This window comes from Hypanus sabinus, unplaced genomic scaffold (assembly GCF_030144855.1).
Source record: "Hypanus sabinus isolate sHypSab1 unplaced genomic scaffold, sHypSab1.hap1 scaffold_596, whole genome shotgun sequence".
Taxonomy (NCBI): Eukaryota; Metazoa; Chordata; class Chondrichthyes; order Myliobatiformes; family Dasyatidae; genus Hypanus; species Hypanus sabinus.
This window is the reverse complement of record NW_026781452.1, coordinates 3830-26294: the sequence shown is the minus strand read 5'-3', so window position 1 is coordinate 26294 and position 22465 is coordinate 3830. Positions and strand designations below refer to the sequence as shown.

General features: G+C 48.8%; 1 protein-coding gene across 1 annotated transcript in view; it reads left to right on the top strand.

Annotated features, from left to right (window-relative positions):
* LOC132389543 (zinc finger protein 239-like) overlaps positions 1-20911 on the top strand; it is a 92130-nt gene extending 71219 nt beyond the window's left edge. Inside the window, exon 2 of the mRNA XM_059962016.1 lies at positions 19919-20911. Coding sequence (XP_059817999.1) covers positions 19937-20911 — 975 coding nt within the window. The 5' untranslated portion in view covers positions 19919-19936. The remainder of the gene's footprint in view (positions 1-19918) is intronic.
* Positions 20912-22465: the final 1554 nt, after the last annotated feature.

The following is a 22465-nucleotide window of genomic DNA, read 5'->3' as shown; positions in this document are numbered from 1 at the left end:
ACAATGTTTACAGTACCAGTGACATGGGTTCAATTCCCATCACACGGTAGTGTAGTGGTTAGCACAATGTTTACAGTACCTGTGACCCGGTTTCAATTCCCATCACACGGTAGTGTAGTGGTTAGCACAATGTTTACAATACCAGTGACCCGTGTTCGATTCCCATCACACGGTAGTGTAGTGGTTAGCACAGTGTTTACAGTACCAGTGACCCGAGTTCAATTCCGATCACACGGTAGTGTGGTGGTTAGCACAATGTTTACAGTACCAGTGACCCGGGCTCAATTCCCATCACACGGTAGTGTAGTGGTTAGCACAATGTTTACAATACCAGTGACCCGTGTTCGATTCCCATCACACGGTAGTGTAGTGGTTAGCACAGTGTTTACAGTACCAGTGACCTGGGTTCAAATTCCAATCACACGGTAGTGTGGTGGTTAGCACAATGTTTACAGTACCAGTGACCCGGGTTCGATTCCCATCACACGGTAGTGTAGTGGTTAGCACAGTGTTTACAGTACCAGTGACCCGGGCTCAATTCCGATCACACGGTAGTGTAGTGGTTAGCACAATGTTTACAGTACCAGTGACCAGGGTTCAATTCCGATCACACGGTAGTGTAGTGGTTAGCACAATGTTTACAGTACCAGTGACCCGGGTTCAATTCCCATCACTCGGTAGTGTAGTGGTTAGCACAATGTTTACAGTACCAGTGACCCTGGTTCAATTCCCATCACACGGTAGTGTAGTGGTTAGCACAATGTTTACAGTACCAGTGACCCGTGGTTGATTCCCATCACACGGTAGTGTAGTGGTTAGCACAGTGTTTACACTACCAGTGACCCGGGTTCAATTCCCATCACACGGTAGTGCAGTGGTTAGCACAATGTTTACAGTACCAGTGACCCGGGTTCAATTCTGATCACACGGTAGTGTAGTGGTTAGCACAATGTTTACGGTACCAGTGACCCGGGTTCGATTCCCATCACATGGTAGTGTAGTGGTTAGCACAGTGTTTACAGTACCAGTGACCCGGGTTCAATTCTGATCACACGGTACTGTAGTGGTTAGCACAATGTTTACAGTACCAGTGACCCGGGTTCGATTCCCATCACACGGTAATGTAGTGGTTAGCACAGTGTTTACAGTACCCGTGACCCGGGTTCGATTCTCATCACACGGTAGTGTAGTGGTTAGCACAGTGTTTACAGCACCAGTGACCCGGGTTCAATTCCAATCACACGGTAGTGTAGTGGTTAGCACAGTGTTTACAGTACCAGTGACCCGGGTTCGATTCCCATCACACGGTAGTGTAGTGGTTAGCACAATGTTTACAGTACCAGTGACCCTGGTTCAATTCCCATCACACGGTAGTGTAGTGGTTAGCACAATGTTTACAGTACCAGTGACCCGGGTTCAATTCCCATCCCGGTAGTGTAGTGGTTAGCACAATGTTTACAGTACCAGTGACCCGGGTTCAATTCTGATCACACGGTACTGTAGTGGTTAGCACAATGTTTACAGTACCAGTGACCCGGGTTCGATTCCCATCACACGGTAGTGTAGTGGTTAGCACAATGTTTACAGTACCAGTGACATGGGTTCAGTTCCCATCACACAGTAGTGCAGTGGTTAGCACAATGTTTACAGTACCAGTGACCCGGGTTCGATTCCCATCACACGGTAGTGTAGTGGTTAGCACAATGTTTACAGTACCAGTGACATGGGTTCAGTTCCCATCACACGGTAGTGCAGTGGTGAACACAATCTTTACAATACCAGTGACCCGGGTTCGATTCCGATCACACGGTAGTGTAGTGGTTAGCACAATGTTTATAGTACCTGTGACCCGGTTTCAATTCCCATCACACGGTAGTGTAGTGGTTAGCACAATGTTTACAGTACCTGTGACCCGGTTTCAATTCCCATCACACGGTAGTGTAGTGGTTAGCACAATGTTTACAATACCAGTGACCCGTGTTCGATTCCCATCACACGGTAGTGTAGTGGTTAGCACAGTTTTTACAGTACCAGTGACCCGGGTTCTATTCCCATCACACGGTAGTGTAGTGGTTAGCACAGTGTTTACAGTACCAGTGACCCAGGTTCAATTCCCATCACACGGTAGTGTAGTGGTTAGCACAGTGTTTACAGTACCAGTGACCCGGGTTCGATTCCCATCACACGGTAGTGTAGTGGTTAGCACAATGTTTACAGTACCAGTGACCCGGGTTCAATTCTGATCACACGGTACTGTAGTGGTTATCACAATGTTTACAGTACCAGTGACCCGGGTTCGATTCCCATCACACGGTAGTGTAGTGGTTAGCACAATGTTTACAGTACCAGTGACATGGGTTCAATTCTCATCACACAGTAGTGCAGTGGTGAACACAATCTTTACAATACCAGTGACCCGGTTTCAATTCCCATCACAGGGTAGTGTAGTGGTTAGCACAGTGTTTACAGTACCAGTGACCCGAGTTCAATTCCGATCACACGGTAGTGTAGTGGTTAGCACAGTGTTTACAGTACCAGTGACCCGAGTTCAATTCCGATCACACGGTAGTGTGGTGGTTAGCACAATGTTTACAGTACCAGTGACCTGGGCTCAATTCCCATCACACGGTAGTGTAGTGGTTAGCACAATGTTTACAATACCAGTGACCCGTGTTCGATTCCCATCACACGGTAGTGTAGTGGTTAGCACAGTGTTTACAGTACCAGTGACCCGGGTTCAAATTCCAATCACACGGTAGTGTGGTGGTTAGCACAATGTTTACAGTACCAGTGACCCGGGTTCGATTCCCATCACACGGTAGTGTAGTGGTTAGCACAGTGTTTACAGTACCAGTGACCCGGGCTCAATTCCGATCACACGGTAGTGTAGTGGTTAGCACAATGTTTACAGTACCAGTGACACGGGCTCAATTCCCATCACACGGTAGTGTAGTGGTTAGCACAATGTTTACAGTACCAGTGACCCGGGTTCAATTCCCATCACGCGGTAGTGTAGTGGTTAGCACAATGTTTACAGTACCAGTGACCCGGGTTCAATTCCCATCACACGGTAGTGTACTGGTGAGCACATTGTTTACAGTACCAGTGACCCTGGTTCAATTCCCATCACACGGTAGTGTAGTGGTTAGCACAATGTTTACAGTAACAGTGACCCGGGTTCAACTCCCATCACACGGTAGTGTAGTGGTTAGCACAATGTTTACAGTACCAGTGACCCGGGTTCGATTCCCATCACATGGTAGTGTAGTGGTTAGCACAGTGTTTACAGTACCAGTGACCCGGGTTCAATTCTGATCACACGGTACTGTAGTGGTTAGCACAATGTTTACAGTACCAGTGACCCGGGTTCGATTCCCATCACACGGTAATGTAGTGGTTAGCACAGTGTTTACAGTACCCGTGACCCGGGTTCGATTCTCATCACACGGTAGTGTAGTGGTTAGCACAGTGTTTACAGCACCAGTGACCCGGGTTCAATTCCAATCACACGGTCGTGTAGTGGTTAGCACAGTGTTTACAGTACCAGTGACCCGGGTTCGATTCCCATCACACGGTAGTGTAGTGGTTAGCACAATGTTTACAGTACCAGTGACCCTGGTTCAATTCCCATCACACGGTAGTGTAGTGGTTAGCACAATGTTTACAGTACCAGTGACCCGGGTTCAATTCCCATCACGGTAGTGTAGTGGTTAGCACAATGTTTACAGTACCAGTGACCCGGGTTCAATTCTGATCACACGGTACTGTAGTGGTTAGCACAATGTTTACAGTACCAGTGACCCGGGTTCGATTCCCATCACACGGTAGTGTAGTGGTTAGCACAATGTTTACAGTACCAGTGACATGGGTTCAATTCCCATCACACGGTAGTGCAGTGGTGAACACAATCTTTACAATACCAGTGACCCGGGTTCGATTCCGATCACACGGTAGTGTAGTGGTTAGCACAATGTTTATAGTACCTGTGACCCGGTTTCAATTCCCATCACACGGTAGTGTAGTGGTTAGCACAATGTTTACAGTACCTGTGACCCGGTTTCAATTCCCATCACACGGTAGTGTAGTGGTTAGCACAATGTTTACAATACCAGTGACCCGTGTTCGATTCCCATCACACGGTAGTGTAGTGGTTAGCACAGTGTTTACAGTACCAGTGACCCGAGTTCAATTCCGATCACACGGTAGTGTAGTGGTTAGCACAGTGTTTACAGTACCAGTGACCCGAGTTCAATTCCGATCACACGGTAGTGTGGTGGTTAGCACAATGTTTACAGTACCAGTGACCCGGGCTCAATTCCCATCACACGGTAGTGTAGTGGTTAGCACAATGTTTACAATACCAGTGACCCGTGTTCGATTCCCATCACACGGTAGTGTAGTGGTTAGCACAGTGTTTACAGTACCAGTGACCCGGGTTCAAATTCCAATCACACGGTAGTGTGGTGGTTAGCACAATGTTTACAGTACCAGTGACCCGGGTTCGATTCCCATCACACGGTAGTGTAGTGGTTAGCACAGTGTTTACAGTACCAGTGACCCGGGCTCAATTCCGATCACACGGTAGTGTAGTGGTTAGCACAATGTTTACAGTACCAGTGACACGGGCTCAATTCCCATCACACGGTAGTGTAGTGGTTAGCACAATGTTTACAGTACCAGTGACCCGGGTTCAAATTCCAATCACACGGTAGTGTAGTGGTTAGCACAATGTTTACAGTACCAGTGACACGGGCTCAATTCCCATCACACGGTAGTGTAGTGGTTAGCACAGTGTTTACAGTACCAGTGACCCGGGTTCAATTCCCATCACACGGTAGTGTAGTGGTTAGCACAGTGTTTACAGTACCAGTGACCCGGGTTCAATTCCCATCACACGGTAGTGTAGTGGTTAGCACAATGTTTACAGTACCAGTGACCCGGGTTCGATTCCCATCACACGGTAGTGTAGTGGTTAGCACAGTGTTTACAGTACCAGTGACCCGGGTTCAAATTCCAATCACACGGTAGTGTGGTGGTTAGCACAATGTTTACAGTACCAGTGACCCGGGTTCGATTCCCATCACACGGTAGTGTAGTGGTTAGCACAGTGTTTACAGTACCAGTGACCCGGGCTCAATTCCGATCACACGGTAGTGTAGTGGTTAGCACAATGTTTACAGTACCAGTGACACGGGCTCAATTCCCATCACACGGTAGTGTAGTGGTTAGCACAATGTTTACAGTACCAGTGACCCGGGTTCAATTCCCATCACTCGGTAGTGTAGTGGTTAGCACAATGTTTACAGTACCAGTGACCCTGGTTCAATTCCCATCACACGGTAGTGTAGTGGTTAGCACAATGTTTACAGTACCAGTGACCCGTGGTTGATTCCCATCACACGGTAGTGTAGTGGTTAGCACAGTGTTTACACTACCAGTGACCCGGGTTCAATTCCCATCACACGGTAGTGCAGTGGTTAGCACAATGTTTACAGTACCAGTGACCCGGGTTCAATTCTGATCACACGGTAGTGTAGTGGTTAGCACAATGTTTACGGTACCAGTGACCCGGGTTCGATTCCCATCACATGGTAGTGTAGTGGTTAGCACAGTGTTTACAGTACCAGTGACCCGGGTTCAATTCTGATCACACGGTACTGTAGTGGTTAGCACAATGTTTACAGTACCAGTGACCCGGGTTCGATTCCCATCACACGGTAATGTAGTGGTTAGCACAGTGTTTACAGTACCCGTGACCCGGGTTCGATTCTCATCACACGGTAGTGTAGTGGTTAGCACAGTGTTTACAGCACCAGTGACCCGGGTTCAATTCCAATCACACGGTAGTGTAGTGGTTAGCACAGTGTTTACAGTACCAGTGACCCGGGTTCGATTCCCATCACACGGTAGTGTAGTGGTTAGCACAATGTTTACAGTACCAGTGACCCTGGTTCAATTCCCATCACACGGTAGTGTAGTGGTTAGCACAATGTTTACAGTACCAGTGACCCGGGTTCAATTCCCATCACGGTAGTGTAGTGGTTAGCACAATGTTTACAGTACCAGTGACCCGGGTTCAATTCTGATCACACGGTACTGTAGTGGTTAGCACAATGTTTACAGTACCAGTGACCCGGGTTCGATTCCCATCACACGGTAGTGTAGTGGTTAGCACAATGTTTACAGTACCAGTGACATGGGTTCAGTTCCCATCACACAGTAGTGCAGTGGTTAGCACAATGTTTACAGTACCAGTGACCCGGGTTCGATTCCCATCACACGGTAGTGTAGTGGTTAGCACAATGTTTACAGTACCAGTGACATGGGTTCAGTTCCCATCACACGGTAGTGCAGTGGTGAACACAATCTTTACAATACCAGTGACCCGGGTTCGATTCCGATCACACGGTAGTGTAGTGGTTAGCACAATGTTTATAGTACCTGTGACCCGGTTTCAATTCCAATCACACGGTAGTGTAGTGGTTAGCACAATGTTTACAGTACCTGTGACCCGGTTTCAATTCCCATCACACGGTAGTGTAGTGGTTAGCACAATGTTTACAATACCAGTGACCCGTGTTCGATTCCCATCACACGGTAGTGTAGTGGTTAGCACAGTGTTTACAGTACCAGTGACCCGGGTTCTATTCCCATCACACGGTAGTGTAGTGGTTAGCACAGTGTTTACAGTACCAGTGACCCAGGTTCAATTCCCATCACACGGTAGTGTAGTGGTTAGCACAGTGTTTACAGTACCAGTGACCCGGGTTCGATTCCCATCACACGGTAGTGTAGTGGTTAGCACAATGTTTACAGTACCAGTGACCCGGGTTCAATTCTGATCACACGGTACTGTAGTGGTTATCACAATGTTTACAGTACCAGTGACCCGGGTTCGATTCCCATCACACGGTAGTGTAGTGGTTAGCACAATGTTTACAGTACCAGTGACATGGGTTCAATTCTCATCACACAGTAGTGCAGTGGTGAACACAATCTTTACAATACCAGTGACCCGGTTTCAATTCCCATCACAGGGTAGTGTAGTGGTTAGCACAGTGTTTACAGTACCAGTGACCCGAGTTCAATTCCGATCACACGGTAGTGTAGTGGTTAGCACAGTGTTTACAGTACCAGTGACCCGAGTTCAATTCCGATCACACGGTAGTGTGGTGGTTAGCACAATGTTTACAGTACCAGTGACCTGGGCTCAATTCCCATCACACGGTAGTGTAGTGGTTAGCACAATGTTTACAATACCAGTGACCCGTGTTCGATTCCCATCACACGGTAGTGTAGTGGTTAGCACAGTGTTTACAGTACCAGTGACCCGGGTTCAAATTCCAATCACACGGTAGTGTGGTGGTTAGCACAATGTTTACAGTACCAGTGACCCGGGTTCGATTCCCATCACACGGTAGTGTAGTGGTTAGCACAGTGTTTACAGTACCAGTGACCCGGGCTCAATTCCGATCACACTGTAGTGTAGTGGTTAGCACAATGTTTACAGTACCAGTGACACGGGCTCAATTCCCATCACACGGTAGTGTACTGGTGAGCACATTGTTTACAGTACCAGTGACCCGAGTTCAATTCTGATCACACGGTAGTGTAGTGGTTAGCACAATGTTTACAGTACCAGTGACCCTGGTTCAATTCCCATCACACGGTAGTGTAGTGGTTAGCACAATGTTTACAGTAACAGTGACCCGGGTTCAACTCCCATCACACGGTAGTGTAGTGGTTAGCACAATGTTTACAGTACCAGTGACCCGGGTTCGATTCCCATCACATGGTAGTGTAGTGGTTAGCACAGTGTTTACAGTACCAGTGACCCGGGTTCAATTCTGATCACACGGTACTGTAGTGGTTAGCACAATGTTTACAGTACCAGTGACCCGGGTTCGATTCCCATCACACGGTAATGTAGTGGTTAGCACAGTGTTTACAGTACCCGTGACCCGGGTTCGATTCTCATCACACGGTAGTGTAGTGGTTAGCACAGTGTTTACAGCACCAGTGACCCGGGTTCAATTCCAATCACACGGTAGTGTAGTGGTTAGCACAGTGTTTACAGTACCAGTGACCCGGGTTCGATTCCCATCACACGGTAGTGTAGTGGTTAGCACAATGTTTACAGTACCAGTGACCCTGGTTCAATTCCCATCACACGGTAGTGTAGTGGTTAGCACAATGTTTACAGTACCAGTGACCCGGGTTCAATTCCCATCACGGTAGTGTAGTGGTTAGCACAATGTTTACAGTACCAGTGACCCGGGTTCAATTCTGATCACACGGTACTGTAGTGGTTAGCACAATGTTTACAGTACCAGTGACCCGGGTTCGATTCCCATCACACGGTAGTGTAGTGGTTAGCACAATGTTTACAGTACCAGTGACATGGGTTCAATTCCCATCACACGGTAGTGCAGTGGTGAACACAATCTTTACAATACCAGTGACCCGGGTTCGATTCCGATCACACGGTAGTGTAGTGGTTAGCACAATGTTTACAGTACCTGTGACCCGGTTTCAATTCCCATCACACGGTAGTGTAGTGGTTAGCACAATGTTTACAATACCAGTGACCCGTGTTCGATTCCCATCACACGGTAGTGTAGTGGTTAGCACAGTGTTTACAGTACCAGTGACCCGGGTTCGATTCCCATCACACGGTAGTGTAGTGGTTAGCACAGTGTTTACAGTACCAGTGACCCAGGTTCAATTCCCATCACACGGTAGTGTAGTGGTTAGCACAGTGTTTACAGTACCAGTGACCCGGGTTCGATTCCCATCACACGGTAGTGTAGTGGTTAGCACAATGTTTACAGTACCAGTGACCCGGGTTCGATTCCGATCACACGGTAGTGTAGTCGTTAGCACAATGTTTACAGTACCTGTGACCCGGTTTCAATTCCCATCACACGGTAGTGTAGTGGTTAGCACAATGTTTACAGTACCTGTGACCCGGTTTCAATTCCCATCACACGGTAGTGTAGTGGTTAGCACAATGTTTACAATACCAGTGACCCGTGTTCGATTCTCATCACACGGTAGTGTAGTGGTTAGCACAGTGTTTACAGTACCAGTGACCCGAGTTCAATTCCGATCACACGGTAGTGTAGTGGTTAGCACAGTGTTTACAGTACCAGTGACCCGAGTTCAATTCCGATCACACGGTAGTGTGGTGGTTAACACAATGTTTACAGTACCAGTGACCCGGGTTCGATTCCCATCACACGGTAGTGTAGTGGTTAGCACAGTGTTTACAGTACCAGTGACCCGGGCTCAATTCCGATCACACGGTAGTGTAGTGGTTAGCACAATGTTTACAGTACCAGTGACCCGGGCTCAATTCCCATCACACGGTAGTGTAGTGGTTAGCACAATGTTTACAGTACCAGTGACCCTGGTTCGATTCCCATCACACGGTAGTGTAGTGGTTAGCACAATGTTTATAGTACCTGTGTCCCGGGTTCAATTCCGATCACACGATAGTGTAGTGGTTAGCACAATGTTTACAGTACCAGTGACCCGGGTTCAATTCCCATCACACGGTAGTGTAGTGGTTAGCACAATGTTTACAGTACCAGTGACCCGGGTTCAATTCTGATCACACGGTAGTGTAGTGGTTAGCACAATGTTTACAGTACCAGTGACCCTGGTTCAATTCCCATCACACGGTAGTCTAGTGGTTAGCACAATGTTTACAGTACCAGTGACCCGGGTTCACTTCTGATCACACGGTACTGTAGTGGTTAGCACAATGTTTACAGTACCAGTGACCCGGGTTCGATTCCCATCACACGGTAGTGTAGTGGTTAGCACAATGTTTACAGTACCAGTGACATGGGTTCAATTCCCATCACACGGTAGTGCAGTGGTGAACACAATCTTTACAATACCAGTGACCCGGGTTCAAATTCCGATCACACGGTAGTGTAGTGGTTAGCACAATGTTTACAGTACCAGTGACCCGGGTTCGATTCCCATCACACGGTAGTGTAGTGGTTAGCCCAGTGTTTACAGTACCAGTGACCCGGGCTCAATTCCGATCACACGTTAGTGTAGTGGTTAGCACAATGTTTACAGTACCAGTGACCCGGGCTCAATTCCCATCACACGGTCGTGTAGTGGTTAGCACATTGTTTACAGTGCCAGTGACCCGGGTTCAATTCCGATCACACGGTAGTGTAATGCTTAGCACAATATTTACAGTACCAGTGACCCGGGTTCAATTCCCATCGCACGGTAGTGTAGTGGTTAGCACAGTGTTTACAGTACCTGTGACCCGGGTTCAATTCCGATCACACGATAGTGTAGTGGTTAGCACAATGTTTACAGTACCAGTGACCCGGGTTCAATTCCGATCACACGGCAGTGTAGTGGTTAGCACAGTGTTTACAGTACCAGTGACCCGGTTTCAATTCCGATCACACGGTAGTGTAGTGGTTAGCACAATGTTTACAGTACCAGTGACCCGGGTTCAATTCCCATCACACGGTAGTGTAGTGGTTAGCACAATGTTTACAGTACCAGTGACCCGGGTTCAATTCCCATCACACGGTAATGTAGAGGTTAGCACAATGTTTACAGTACCAGTGACCCCGGTTCAATTCCGATCACACGGCAGTGTAGTGGTTAGCATAGTGTTTACAGTACCAGTGACCCGGTTTCAATTCCGATCACATGGTAGTGTAGTGGTTAGCACAATATTTACAGTACCAGTGACCCGGGTTCAATTCCCATCACACGGTACTGTACTGGTTAGCACAATATTTACAGTACCAGTGACCCGGGTTCAATTCCCGCTGCTGTTATCAGGAGTTTGTACGTGCTCCCTGTGCCCGTGTTGCTCGGTGCATTGGTCACTGTAAGTTGTCCCGTGATAGTGCCGGGATTAAGTCAGGATTCCGGGCGTCCTGTCTCGAGGGTCTGAAGTGCCTGTTCTGCATTGTATCTCAATAAATACAGAATCAAAAACACTTGCAGTGCCAGGATTTGAAAATGGGATCTCTTTCACCCTAAGGAAAAGTCATACCGCTATATCAAAAAGCAGGCTCGGTTGTCATTGAAGTGTTTCAGCCCGAAACCTCTCCATCAAAGCTCAGTCCCTCCAGCACTATGTGTGTGTTGGTCTGCAGGATCTCTTCTGGTGATGGTGTACTTGGCCTTTGAGGAGCAGTATTGGAGATGGCTGTTCTGTTCCACCAGCCAGTGGGATGGGAACAATAGGTCGATTGTTTAATTATCATCACGTTCTGAAGAGCTTGTTCGTGCAGATCATTACACAGTGCAACAAGGTAGAACAAGGGAAAACAGTAACAGAATGCAGAATAACGTGTTACAGTTACAGAGAAAGGGCAGTGCAGGCAGACAACAAGGTGCAAGGGTCACAACGAGATAGATCGTGAGGTCAAGAGTCCATCTTATCGTACTGGGGACCGTTCAATAGTCTGATAACAGCGGGGTAGAAGCTGTCTTATCGTACTGGGGGACCGTTCAATAGTCTGATAACAGCGGGTAGAAGCTGTCTTATCGTAGTGGGGCCCGTTCAATAGTCTGATAACAGCGGTGTAGAAGCTGTCTTATCGTACTGGGGACCGTTCAATAGTCTGATAACAGCGGTGTAGAAGCTGTCTTATCGTATTGGGGGACCGTTCAATAGTCTGATAACAGCGGGTAGAAGCTGTCTTATCGTAGTGGGGCCCGTTCAATAGTCTGATAACAGCGGTGTAGAAGCTGTCTTATCGTACTGGGGACCGTTCAATAGTCTGATAACAGCGGTGTAGAAGCTGTCTTATCCTACTGGGGGACCGTTCAATAGTCTGATAACAGCGGGGTAGAAGCTGCCTTATCGTACTGGGGGACCGTTCAATAGTCTGATAACAGCGGGGTAGAAGCTGTCTTATCGTACTGGGGGACCATTCAATAGTCTGATAACAGCGGGGTAGAAGCTGTCTTATTGTATTGGGGGACCATTCATTAGTCTGATAACAGCGGGGTAGAAGCTGTCTTATCTTACTGGGGGACCGTTCAATAGTCTGATAACAGCGGGGTAGAAGCTGTCTTATTGTATTGGGGGACCGTTCAATAGTCTGATAACAGCGGGGTAGAATCTGTCTTATCGTACTGGGGGACCGTTCAATATTCTGATAACAGCGGGGTAGAAGCTGTCTTATCGTACTGGGGGTCCGTTCAATAGTCTGATAACAGCAGGGTAGAAGCTGTCTTATCGTACTGGGGGACCGTTCAATAGTCTGATAACAGCAGGTAGAAGCTGTCTTATCGTACTGGGAGACCGTTTAATAGTCTGATAACAGCGGGTAGAAGCTGTCTTATCGTACTGGGGGACCTTTCAATAGTCTGATAACAGTGGGGTAGAAACTGTCCTCGAGCCTGGTGGGACCGTTCAATAGTCTGATAACAGCGGGGTAGAAGCTGTCGTATCGTACTGGGGGACCATTCAATAGTCTGATAACAGCGGGGTAGAAGCTGTCTTATCGTACTGGGGGACCGTTCAATAGTCTGATAACAGCGGGGTAGAAGCTGTCGTATCGTACTGGGGGACCATTCAATAGTCTGATAACAGTGGGGTAGAAGCTGTGTTATCGTACTGGGGGACCATTCAATAGTCTGATAATAGTGGGGTAGAAGCTGCCCTCGAGCCTGGTGGGACCGTTCAATAGTCTGATAACAGCGGGGTAGAAGCTGTCGTATTGTACTGGGGGACCGTTCAATAGTCTGATAACAGCGGGGTAGAAGCTGTCGTATCGTACTGGGGGACCGTTCAATAGTCTGATAACAGCGGGGTAGAATCTGTCTTATCGTACTGGGGGACCGTTCAATAGTCTGATAACAGCGGGGTAGAAGCTGTCTTATCGTACTGGGGGACCGTTCAATAGTCTGATAACAGCGGGGTAGAAGCTGTCCTCGAGCCTGGTGGACATGCTTTCAGAATTTTGTATCTTTTGCCCGATGGGAGAGGAGAAATTCTATTGATGTCCTCTGATGACTGGTATTGACTGGTTGCGTCATGACCTTGAATGAAAAGTCTTACAAAAAGTAGTGGATGTGACCCAGTCTATCATGGGTAAAGCCCTCCCCACTACTGAGCACGTCTACACAGTGTTGTTGCAGGAAGGTAGCGTCCATCGTCAAGGGCCCCCACCGTCTAGGCCAGGGTAATGTAATCGGGAGAAAAGTACACAATTCACAACCATCGACTTTGGGGTTTCACTGGTCTGACTGACTGACATGATGACATTATCCCATAAAAGGTTTTTACTACATTTTTGTTCTGTACGTTTGGGAGTTTGATAAAATGTGTTAGGGGCTTTGTTTTATTGTGGAAACCTACACTCCCTCTCATCAGGAAGGAGGTGCAGGAACCTCAGGACTGACACCACCAGTTTCAGGAACAGTCATCAGGCTCCCAAACCAGAGAGGTCTCAAATTCACTTCAAAGTTTAAAGTGTTACGAACCCTGTAACTGGGTCACTTACCAGCAAAGATAGAGAGGTCCGTTGAAGTCTGATGGTACTATTTTTAACAGTATTTATTAGTAAAAATACACAAAAATATCAATGCAAACATACAGATAATATACGTCATCAATACTAAATCTAAAAGTGCGGGTATAATAATAATCAATGAGAAATAAGCTCTATCGTTGTCTAGGGGATAATGTATTGTCCGATGGAAATATCAAAGTCACTCAGTTCATTCAGGCTGCAGCCTTTGGTTGGAGAGAGAGAGATTTTTAGAAACTTGCCAGCTTTTCCTGTTATGATTTCGATCATTCGGGAGTCTCGTTGTCGTGGCCGTTCACTGGTGGCCTCTCCTTTAGCTAAACCGTTCTTCCGTTGTAAGGCCCCAATCCCAGGCAAAGGGAAAAGACGCACGCGGGCCCCCCACCGGCTGTCGCTATTAAACGCTGACACGGGATTTCTAGCGTTTCTCCTGGTGCGTCTAAAGGGTTTGTTCCCCAGACCCTCTTTTATCCTGACTCACGGGGTCTCAGATGTCAATCAGGTTGGGATGATGCAATTCCTCAACCAGCCCACTCTGGTCGTCCCCTGAGGGCTTCAATAAATAGTACAGTACTCAATACACAACTCCGTCTCCAAGAGACAATGGCCGTTATCCGTGTCTTTGTCTTGCTGAGGCCAGGACACATTCCAAACCTTGAGGATTCTCTCTCATTTCCTGGGTCCCGGACCTGAATTAACAGCGATCTTGCAATTCTCACGAAGGAGGGGGCTACTTTGTACCCTTCGGCCCCTCAGATTTGCGGCACATTCGTAACACCCCCTTCCTTCAAAGCTTTTTTACCATCGGTAAAAATTAATTACTACAGAATCTTACAGGAGTTCAGAATCTAACACAATACAAAAGAGTTTTATTTCACTGCAGAGTAATACAGTTATACATTCAATTCAGCATCTAAACAGTTAACGATTGCATTGCCACTTCCTTTAATATCTTAACATCTTGTACCTTAATAAAGTCTTGCAGCATCAGACTCCAATTTAATAACCACCTATTTTTATTCCTTTTCTTCAGCAAACAAAAACTAAAGAGTTGTGATCTTAGCTTACGTTTATACTACAAATACTAATCTTTATTTTACTTTCAAACTTAACAGTCAATCTTCCATGGGGGTTGTCTTTATTATTCACATGCTTTGCTGAAATCCCTTAAAACCGGATCCGGTTAGTTAAAACTGCATCCCGTCAACCCTCGCCCCGTTTCCAGTTAACTCCCATGTGGTTAGCTTGTGCACCAGTGTGGAATAGGCTTTCGCATGCTCCTTTCATAGGAGTTATTTTATCAACAATGTGTTCCAAACTTAGACCATTTTCCGAATTTCCACACAATTCTTTAATTTTAAGCAAGTTGTTGGTTTTATCTTCAGGACCCCTCATGCTATTACTTTTCAGTTTAAACTCTTGGTCCAAACAGCATTTCAAATTCTGCCTCTTCACAGCACACCCTTGAATAACAATAGCGTGTGGGGCACCTTTACATTCCATCTCAACCTGTAATTGATTCGCAGGCACCGCGTTACCAAGTCATTGTCTCTGCAGCCTGGTTGCTGCTTCTGACATCAATCCAGACTTTAAATTCTCTTCATTCAATCTAGGAACTACACTTCTCCCCTTTCCTTCAATAATAATATTCACCTCACCAGCTTTTATCTCCTCACTAACTTTTAACACACCTTCGAGTACAAACAACTGGGAACTCTCACTTCCCACTATTACCAAGGTTAACCCTTTCTTCACTGAACCGTCCATCTGACCCACAAGGACTGCATTCCTTGTTAACTGAATCAGATACCTCAGACTATTTCTGAGTTCCATTACTAGGTTCAGTACCACGTGCATCCACTTCTTGAACACACTCAAACGGGACATTTGCCTCTTCCAGGCTTTCAATACCCGTCCCCTTTTCAATTTCTAAATTCCCCTGATCCTCCCAGTTACTCTCTGGGCAACTCCCTTCCAGAGTAAACTCAACCCCGCGGGCTGAGACATCCTCATCTGCCAACCCAGCAGACTTCTTCAAGGTAAGGGCACCCTTTTCATCTAGGACTGCCCTCATTTCATTATCGGGAACACCTTTAGAATTTTCCACTTCTTCAAACAGTTCTGCCAAACCAGACAGATCATCCGTGTCCAACCCTGGACCTTTTAACAGCCTTATCTGTTTCTCATCTTTACTCCGTGCCTCTATAAATTTCCTCCTGGCTAAGGGTAGGTCTACCTCCTCTCCCTTACTCTCGTTCACTTTCCTATTCTCCGTTTTACCACCCTCTAACTCCTCTTGGTACAGGGTCGGTAAAAACGTCTCGGCCAAATCGATACTGGCCTGATTTAAACTGGTCTCGTTCTCAGCTGCCTTTCTCGACATGCTGCGAGTGATCGCACATGCGGGATAGATCCTGGAATCTAGGGGCGGGACCTCAACACTTACAGGCTGGCTCGTCAGCTTCATCGCTGACTAAACTTTACCACCGGCTAAATCGTTACCAAGGAGGACGTCCACGTCAGTTCTCGGGAGTTCTGATCGCACCTCTATTTCAACTGGTCCAGACACCAGCTCACAATTCAGAATGATCCCATGTAAGGGCACCGTTTCTGTCCCTTTTCCTAAGCCTCTCAAAGCTACCATTCCCGTCTTGCGACCAAAATCCAGTACCTTACTGCTAATCAATGACAGCTCAGCTCCCGTGTCTCTCCAGATCCGCACTGGAACTGGTGTGTTTCCCTCTCTCACAGACACAGTTCCTTCTGAAATACATTTCTCAGACCCCTCTCGTATTCGGTCTACCTGGGGCTTTCTCATTGATTTACTGATCAACACAACACATCCTGTAGGGACTGCTGCTTTCCTTTTTCCTGTCTCCTTCCTCGGAGCAAGGCACTTAGATGCAATATGACCCACCTTTCCACAATTAAAACAGGTCAAGCCAGGACCTCTCCTGCCACCTTGCCTTTCCCCCTCAACCTTACCACTAGCTCCCGGCGGGCTTTCTCGATCGTTCCCTCGGTCTCTCTGGGAACTTTTATTCGAGGAAAACTTTGTCTTGTGGAATAGGGCATATTCATCTGCGAACCTAGCAAATTCAGAGATGGACTTATTCGGCTTCTCATTCAAATACATCCGGATATCCTCCGAAACACAACCTTTAAATCCTCAATCAGAATTAACTCCCTGAGACGCCAAAAATCTTCCTCCACTATCTCTGCTGCACACCAACAATCCAAGAGCACACCCTTCTCATAGGCAAACTCTGCATACGTCTGATTCCACACTTACTTTAAATTTCTGAACTTTTCTCTATACGCTTCAGGTACCAATTCATAGGTCCGAAGAATGGCCTCCTTTACTTTCTCATAATTCTCAGACTCCTCCTCCTCCATGCCGCATATGCCCGTTGTGCCTTCCCTTTTAACACACTTTGTAACAACGCCACCCACTGCTCTTTGGGCCACTTCTGACTCACTGCCACCTTTTCAAAATGCAAGAAATAACTATCAACATCCGTCTCCTGGAATGGAGGTACTAACCTAAACTCCCGACTAACATTAAACCTCTCCTCTCGGTCTGACCCTTGAGCTCTTCGGTCTTGCCTGAACTTCTCCAGGTCCAAGTCATGTTGCCTCTGTTTCTCTGCCTCCCTCTCCTTCTCCTTTTCGGCTGCTTCCAGCTGTTTTAGCTGGAGCGCATGCTCCCCTTCTTTCTCGGCTCTTTCCTTCTCCCTTTTCACCTTTAACTCCTTTAGCTGGAGCTCATGCTCCCGTTGCTTCTCAGCCCTTTTTTTACTTCTCAGCTGCTTCCAACTGCTTTAACTTAATTTCATGTTCCAACCTTAATTTCTCCAACTCTAACTGAGCCGTCCCACTAGCTGGTGCCTTTTCAGGGATATTTTCCAATACCTCAGCAGAAAACACATTCTTCACAATATAATACTGAGTTATGGCCCTCCGCACCTCCAGATTTTTCATCGACAACCTCACCTCTGCGAGGTTTAGTCCTTTCGCAATATTTATCAATTCTGACTTTGTGGCCGCCTCTCGCACCTCCAGAGTCGGGTTTTCTAAAAATTCATCCATGTCCATCTTTGCTGGTTTCCCGTCTGGCTACCCGCATAACCAGATCCAAGTTTGGACTTACAAGCCCGATTCACTGGCCCTCCAATTTGGTATCAAATCTCGAGTCGAGGCCCCACGTTGTTACGAACCCCGTAACTGGGTCACTTACCAGCAAAGATAGAGAGGTCCGTTGAAGTCTGATGGTACTATTTTTAACAGTATTTATTAGTAAAAATACACAAAAATAATATCAATGCAACCATACAGATAATGTACATCGTCAATACTAAATCTAAAAGTGCGGGTATAATAATAATCAATGAGAAATAGCTCTATCGTTGTCTAGGGGATAATGTATTGTCCGATGGAAATATCAAAGTCACTCAGTTCATTCAGGCTGCAGCCTTTGGTTGGAGAGAGAGAGATTTTTAGAAACTTGCCAGCTTTTCCTTTTTATGATTTCGATCATTCGGGAGTCTCGTTGTCGTGGCCGTTCACTGGTGGCCTCTCCTTTAGCTAAACCGTTCTTCCGTTGTAAGGCCCCAATCCCAGGCAAAGGGAAAAGACGCACACGAGCCCCCCACCGGCTGTCGCTATTAAACGCTGTCACGGGATTTCTAGCATTTCTCCTGGTGCGTCTAAAGGGTTTGTTCCCCAGACCCTCTTTTATCCTGACTCACGGGGTCTCAGATGTCAATCAGGTTGGGATGATGCAATTCCTCAACCAGCCCACTCTGGTCATCCCCTGAGGGTTTCCAATGAATAGTACAGTACTCAATACACAACTCCGTCTCCAAGAGACAATGGCCATTATCCGTGTCTTTGTCTTGCTGAGGCCAGGACACATTCCAAACCTTGAGGATTCTCTCTCATTTCCTGGGTCCCGGACCTGAATTAACAGCGATCTTGCGATTCTCACAAAGGAGGGGGCTACTTTGTACCCTTTGGCCCCTCAGAGTTGTGGCACATTCGTAACAAAAGTATATTTATTATCAAAGTATGTGTACATCATACAACCTTGATAGTCGTCTCCTTACAGGCAGCCACAAGACTAAGGATCCCGAAAGAACCATCAAACTCACAATGTAGCAAGAGACAAAAAAGTAACAAATGGCATTCCAGTTGAAAGTGAGTCCCCAGACACGAAGTCTGGAGTAGGGTCCTCCCTCCGCCAGGGCTGATCAAACCAGCCCAACCCTCGCCTCTGGCCCCGACACCCTGCCTTTTCAACCTGGCCTGGCGTTTAAATGGTCTGAACATCGGGTTGTTCAGACGGTTGTGCTGTGGGACCCAGCCCTGATACACTCGACCTTTCCCGATTGGCCTGGCACTGAGATCAATCGAACCACAAGTCCCTCCTCACTCTCAGATTAGGAGGAAGGGCCACCACTCGCCCCAACTTTGAGGCCCTCAAAGCCACTCGCTTCAACCTTTCCCCCTGCCTGCCTCTCCATGTTTGTAGTGATCATTTACCATAAATCTTACCGGAAAACACGTGTTATTCATGAAGAATTAATGGACTCGCTGTCAAAGACCCTTCATTTCATGTTCTCAGTATTTATTGGGCTTGACGATTGTAATGACATTTTCACAGTCTCTGTAGAAAACCCCTCACATTCAGAATGCTGCTGCCAGAGTCCTCACTAAGACCAGGTAAGTGGGACACATCACTCCAGTTCTCATTGGCTTCCTGTTCATCAGGGGAATGAGTTTAAAATACTGGTTCACAAAGCACTCAGTGGTTGAGGGCCTCTCCCGCCTCCTGCTGCTGCATTATGAACCTTCCCGAGCTCTCCAGTCATCTGGGGCAAGTCAGCTTACCGTCCCCAGCAGCTTCAACCTTTTCTTTTCACTGTAGCTTTTAATTAGAATTTCCTACACTGCAACTTCTATTTATCATATCTATTTTTCTGTTATTTTATTCTTATATACTGGCTGAAATTTGATGCCTGATTTTTATATATTGTTCCATGTAAAGCACTTTGAACTGCCTTGTGTTTGAAGTGCTATACAAATAAACTTGCTTGCTTGCTGATTTCTTTATTATTGTCGGTTCTTGCCTTTCTCTTTCTTTTTGTATTTGCACAAGCTTCTTGTTTCTATTGCGCTTTGGTTGTTTGTCCATCCAGTTGGGGTGCGAGATTTCATTGTGATGTTGTGATGATTACTCGCAAGAAGATGAATCTCAGCATGTGCGATTTTATTTTTCATCGCACTTGTGCATGCATGTAACAGTAAAATTAAACTTTGCATTTGGAAACACTTTGAGATCCCCAATCTCTCGGAATAATCTCAGAATTCCCTTTTCATCTGCACAGGAGCTGACAATCACAACCATGGACCACTCCGCTGATGAGCCTCCTCGGCGCCTGCGCAGTGGGCGCCTGATTGTCGCTCCACCGCGCCGCCGGCGGCCGGAGGTCGTCAGTGCAGCAGCGTCAACAATGTCGGCGGGGAGCATGCGCGTTAGCCACGGGAGGACTAGGCTGCAGCGCCGCCGTTGTGTGGAGGCCGCCGAGGCGATGCCGGATGGGAACATGCGCAGTACGCGCCGGAGGAGCCAGCCGCAGCCGCCGCCGCCGCAGCCGCAGCCCAGGCCGGGAGCCGAGAGTCAGGGCGGCCGGAGGAGGCCCGGGAAGCCGCAGCGACCCCGCAAACCGGAGGCTGCCACCGCCGGCTCTGATGGCGGCAGGACCCAGCCGCAGCGCCCCCGTAGTGGGGAGACCGTGGCGGCAGCAGAACATGCAGCCTCACCCGGCACCCATGGGTGCCAAGAGTGCCCGCGCACCTTCGCCCGCCGCACGGCTCTGCGGCAGCACGCCCGCACCCACACGGGCGAGCGGCCGTACCCGTGCGAGCGCTGCGGCGCCCGCTTCGCCCTGCAGGGCACCCTCAGGACGCACCTAAGGGTGCACACGGGCCAGCGGCCGTACCGCTGCCCGCTGTGCCCGGGCAAGGCGTATGCACACCGCTCGTCGCGGAACTACCACCGGCGGCTGCACAGCGGCGAGCGGCCGCACCGCTGCGGCGACTGTGGCCGCGGCTGCCTGACACGAGCCGCGCTGGCACGCCACCGGCTGCGCGAGCACGGCGCCACCGACGGCCGGCCCCCGCCGTTCGCGTGCCCGCGCTGCCCGCGCGCCTTCCTCGACTCCACGGCGCTGCTCGGCCACCTGCGCGTGCACACGGGCGAGCGCCCGTATCCGTGCCCGCGCTGCGGCCGCGCCTTCGCCCAGTCGTCCACGCTGCGCGTGCACCAGCGAACTCACCGAGACCGGGAGGGGGAGCAGCCCCGGGATCCTACCGGGTAGGAGAGAGGTCCCTCCCTCCTCCACCTCTCTCCCCTTTCCCTCTGCCTTCCCTCCTCACCCCATCTCCCCCCCTTTAACCCCCACTCTGCCCGTCCTCCTGTTCAAACCCCTCCCTATCTCTGTAACCCCCACACTCCCTGTCCTCCTGTTCAAACCCCTCCCTATCTCTGTAACCCCCACACTCCCCGTCCTCCTGTTCAAACCCCTCCCTATCTCTGTAACCCCCACACTCCCTGTCTTCCTGTTCAAACCCCTCCCTATCTCTGTAACCCCCACACTCCCTGTCCTCCTGTTCAAACCCCTCTCCCCTTCTCCCTATCTCTGTAACCCCCACTCTCCCCGTCCTCCTGTTCAAACCCCTCCCTATCTCTGTAACCCCTACACTCCCTGTCCTCCTGTTCAAACCCCTCCCCATCTCTGTAACCCCCACACTCCCCGTCCTCCTGTTCAAACCCCTCCCTATCTCTGTAACCCCCACACTCCCTGTCCTCCTGTTCAAACCCCTCCCTATCTCTGTAACCCCCACACTCCCCGTCCTCCTGTTCAAACCCCTCCCTATCTCTGTAACCCCCACACTCCCTGTCCTCCTGTTCAAACCCCTCCCTATCTCTGTAACCCCGACACTCCCTGTCCTCCTGTTCAAACCCCTCCCTATCTCTGTAACCCCCACACTCCCCGTCCTCCTGTTCAAACCCCTCCCTATCTCTGTAACCCCCACACTCCCCGTCCTCCTGTTCAAACCCCTCCCTATCTCTGTAACCCCCACACTCCCTGTCCTCCTGTTCAAACCCCTCCCTATCTCTGTAACCCCCACACTCCCCGTCCTCCTGTTCAAACCCCTCCCTATCTCTGTAACCCCGACACTCCCTGTCCTCCTGTTCAAACCCCTCCCTATCTCTGTAACCCCCACACTCCCCGTCCTCCTGTTCAAACCCCTCCCTATCTCTGTAACCCCCACACTCCCTGTCCTCCTGTTCAAACCCCTCCCTATCTCTGTAACCCCTACACTCCCTGTCCTCCTGTTCGAACCCCTCCCTATCTCTGTAACCCCCACACTCCCTGTCCTCCTGTTCAAACCCCTCCCTATCTGTAACCCCCACACTCCCCATCCTCCTGTTCAAACCCCTCCCTATCTCTGTAACCCCCACACTCCCCGTCCTCCTGTTCAAACCCCTCCCTATCTCTGTAACCCCCACACTCCCTGTCCTCCTGTTCAAACCCCTCTCCCCTTCTCCCTATCTCTGTAACCCCCACTCTCCCCGTCCTCCTGTTCAAACCCCTCCCTATCTCTGTAACCCCCACACTCCCCGTCCTCCTGTTCAAACCCCTCCCTATCTCTGTAACCCCCACACTCCCTGTCCTCCTGTTCAAACCCCTCCCTATCTCTGTAACCCCTACACTCCCTGTCCTCCTGTTCGAACCCCTCCCTATCTCTGTAACCCCCACACTCCCTGTCCTCCTGTTCGAACCCCTCCCTATCTGTAACCCCCACACTCCCTGTCCTCCTGTTCAAACCCCTCCCTATCTCTGTAACCCCCACACTCCCCGTCCTCC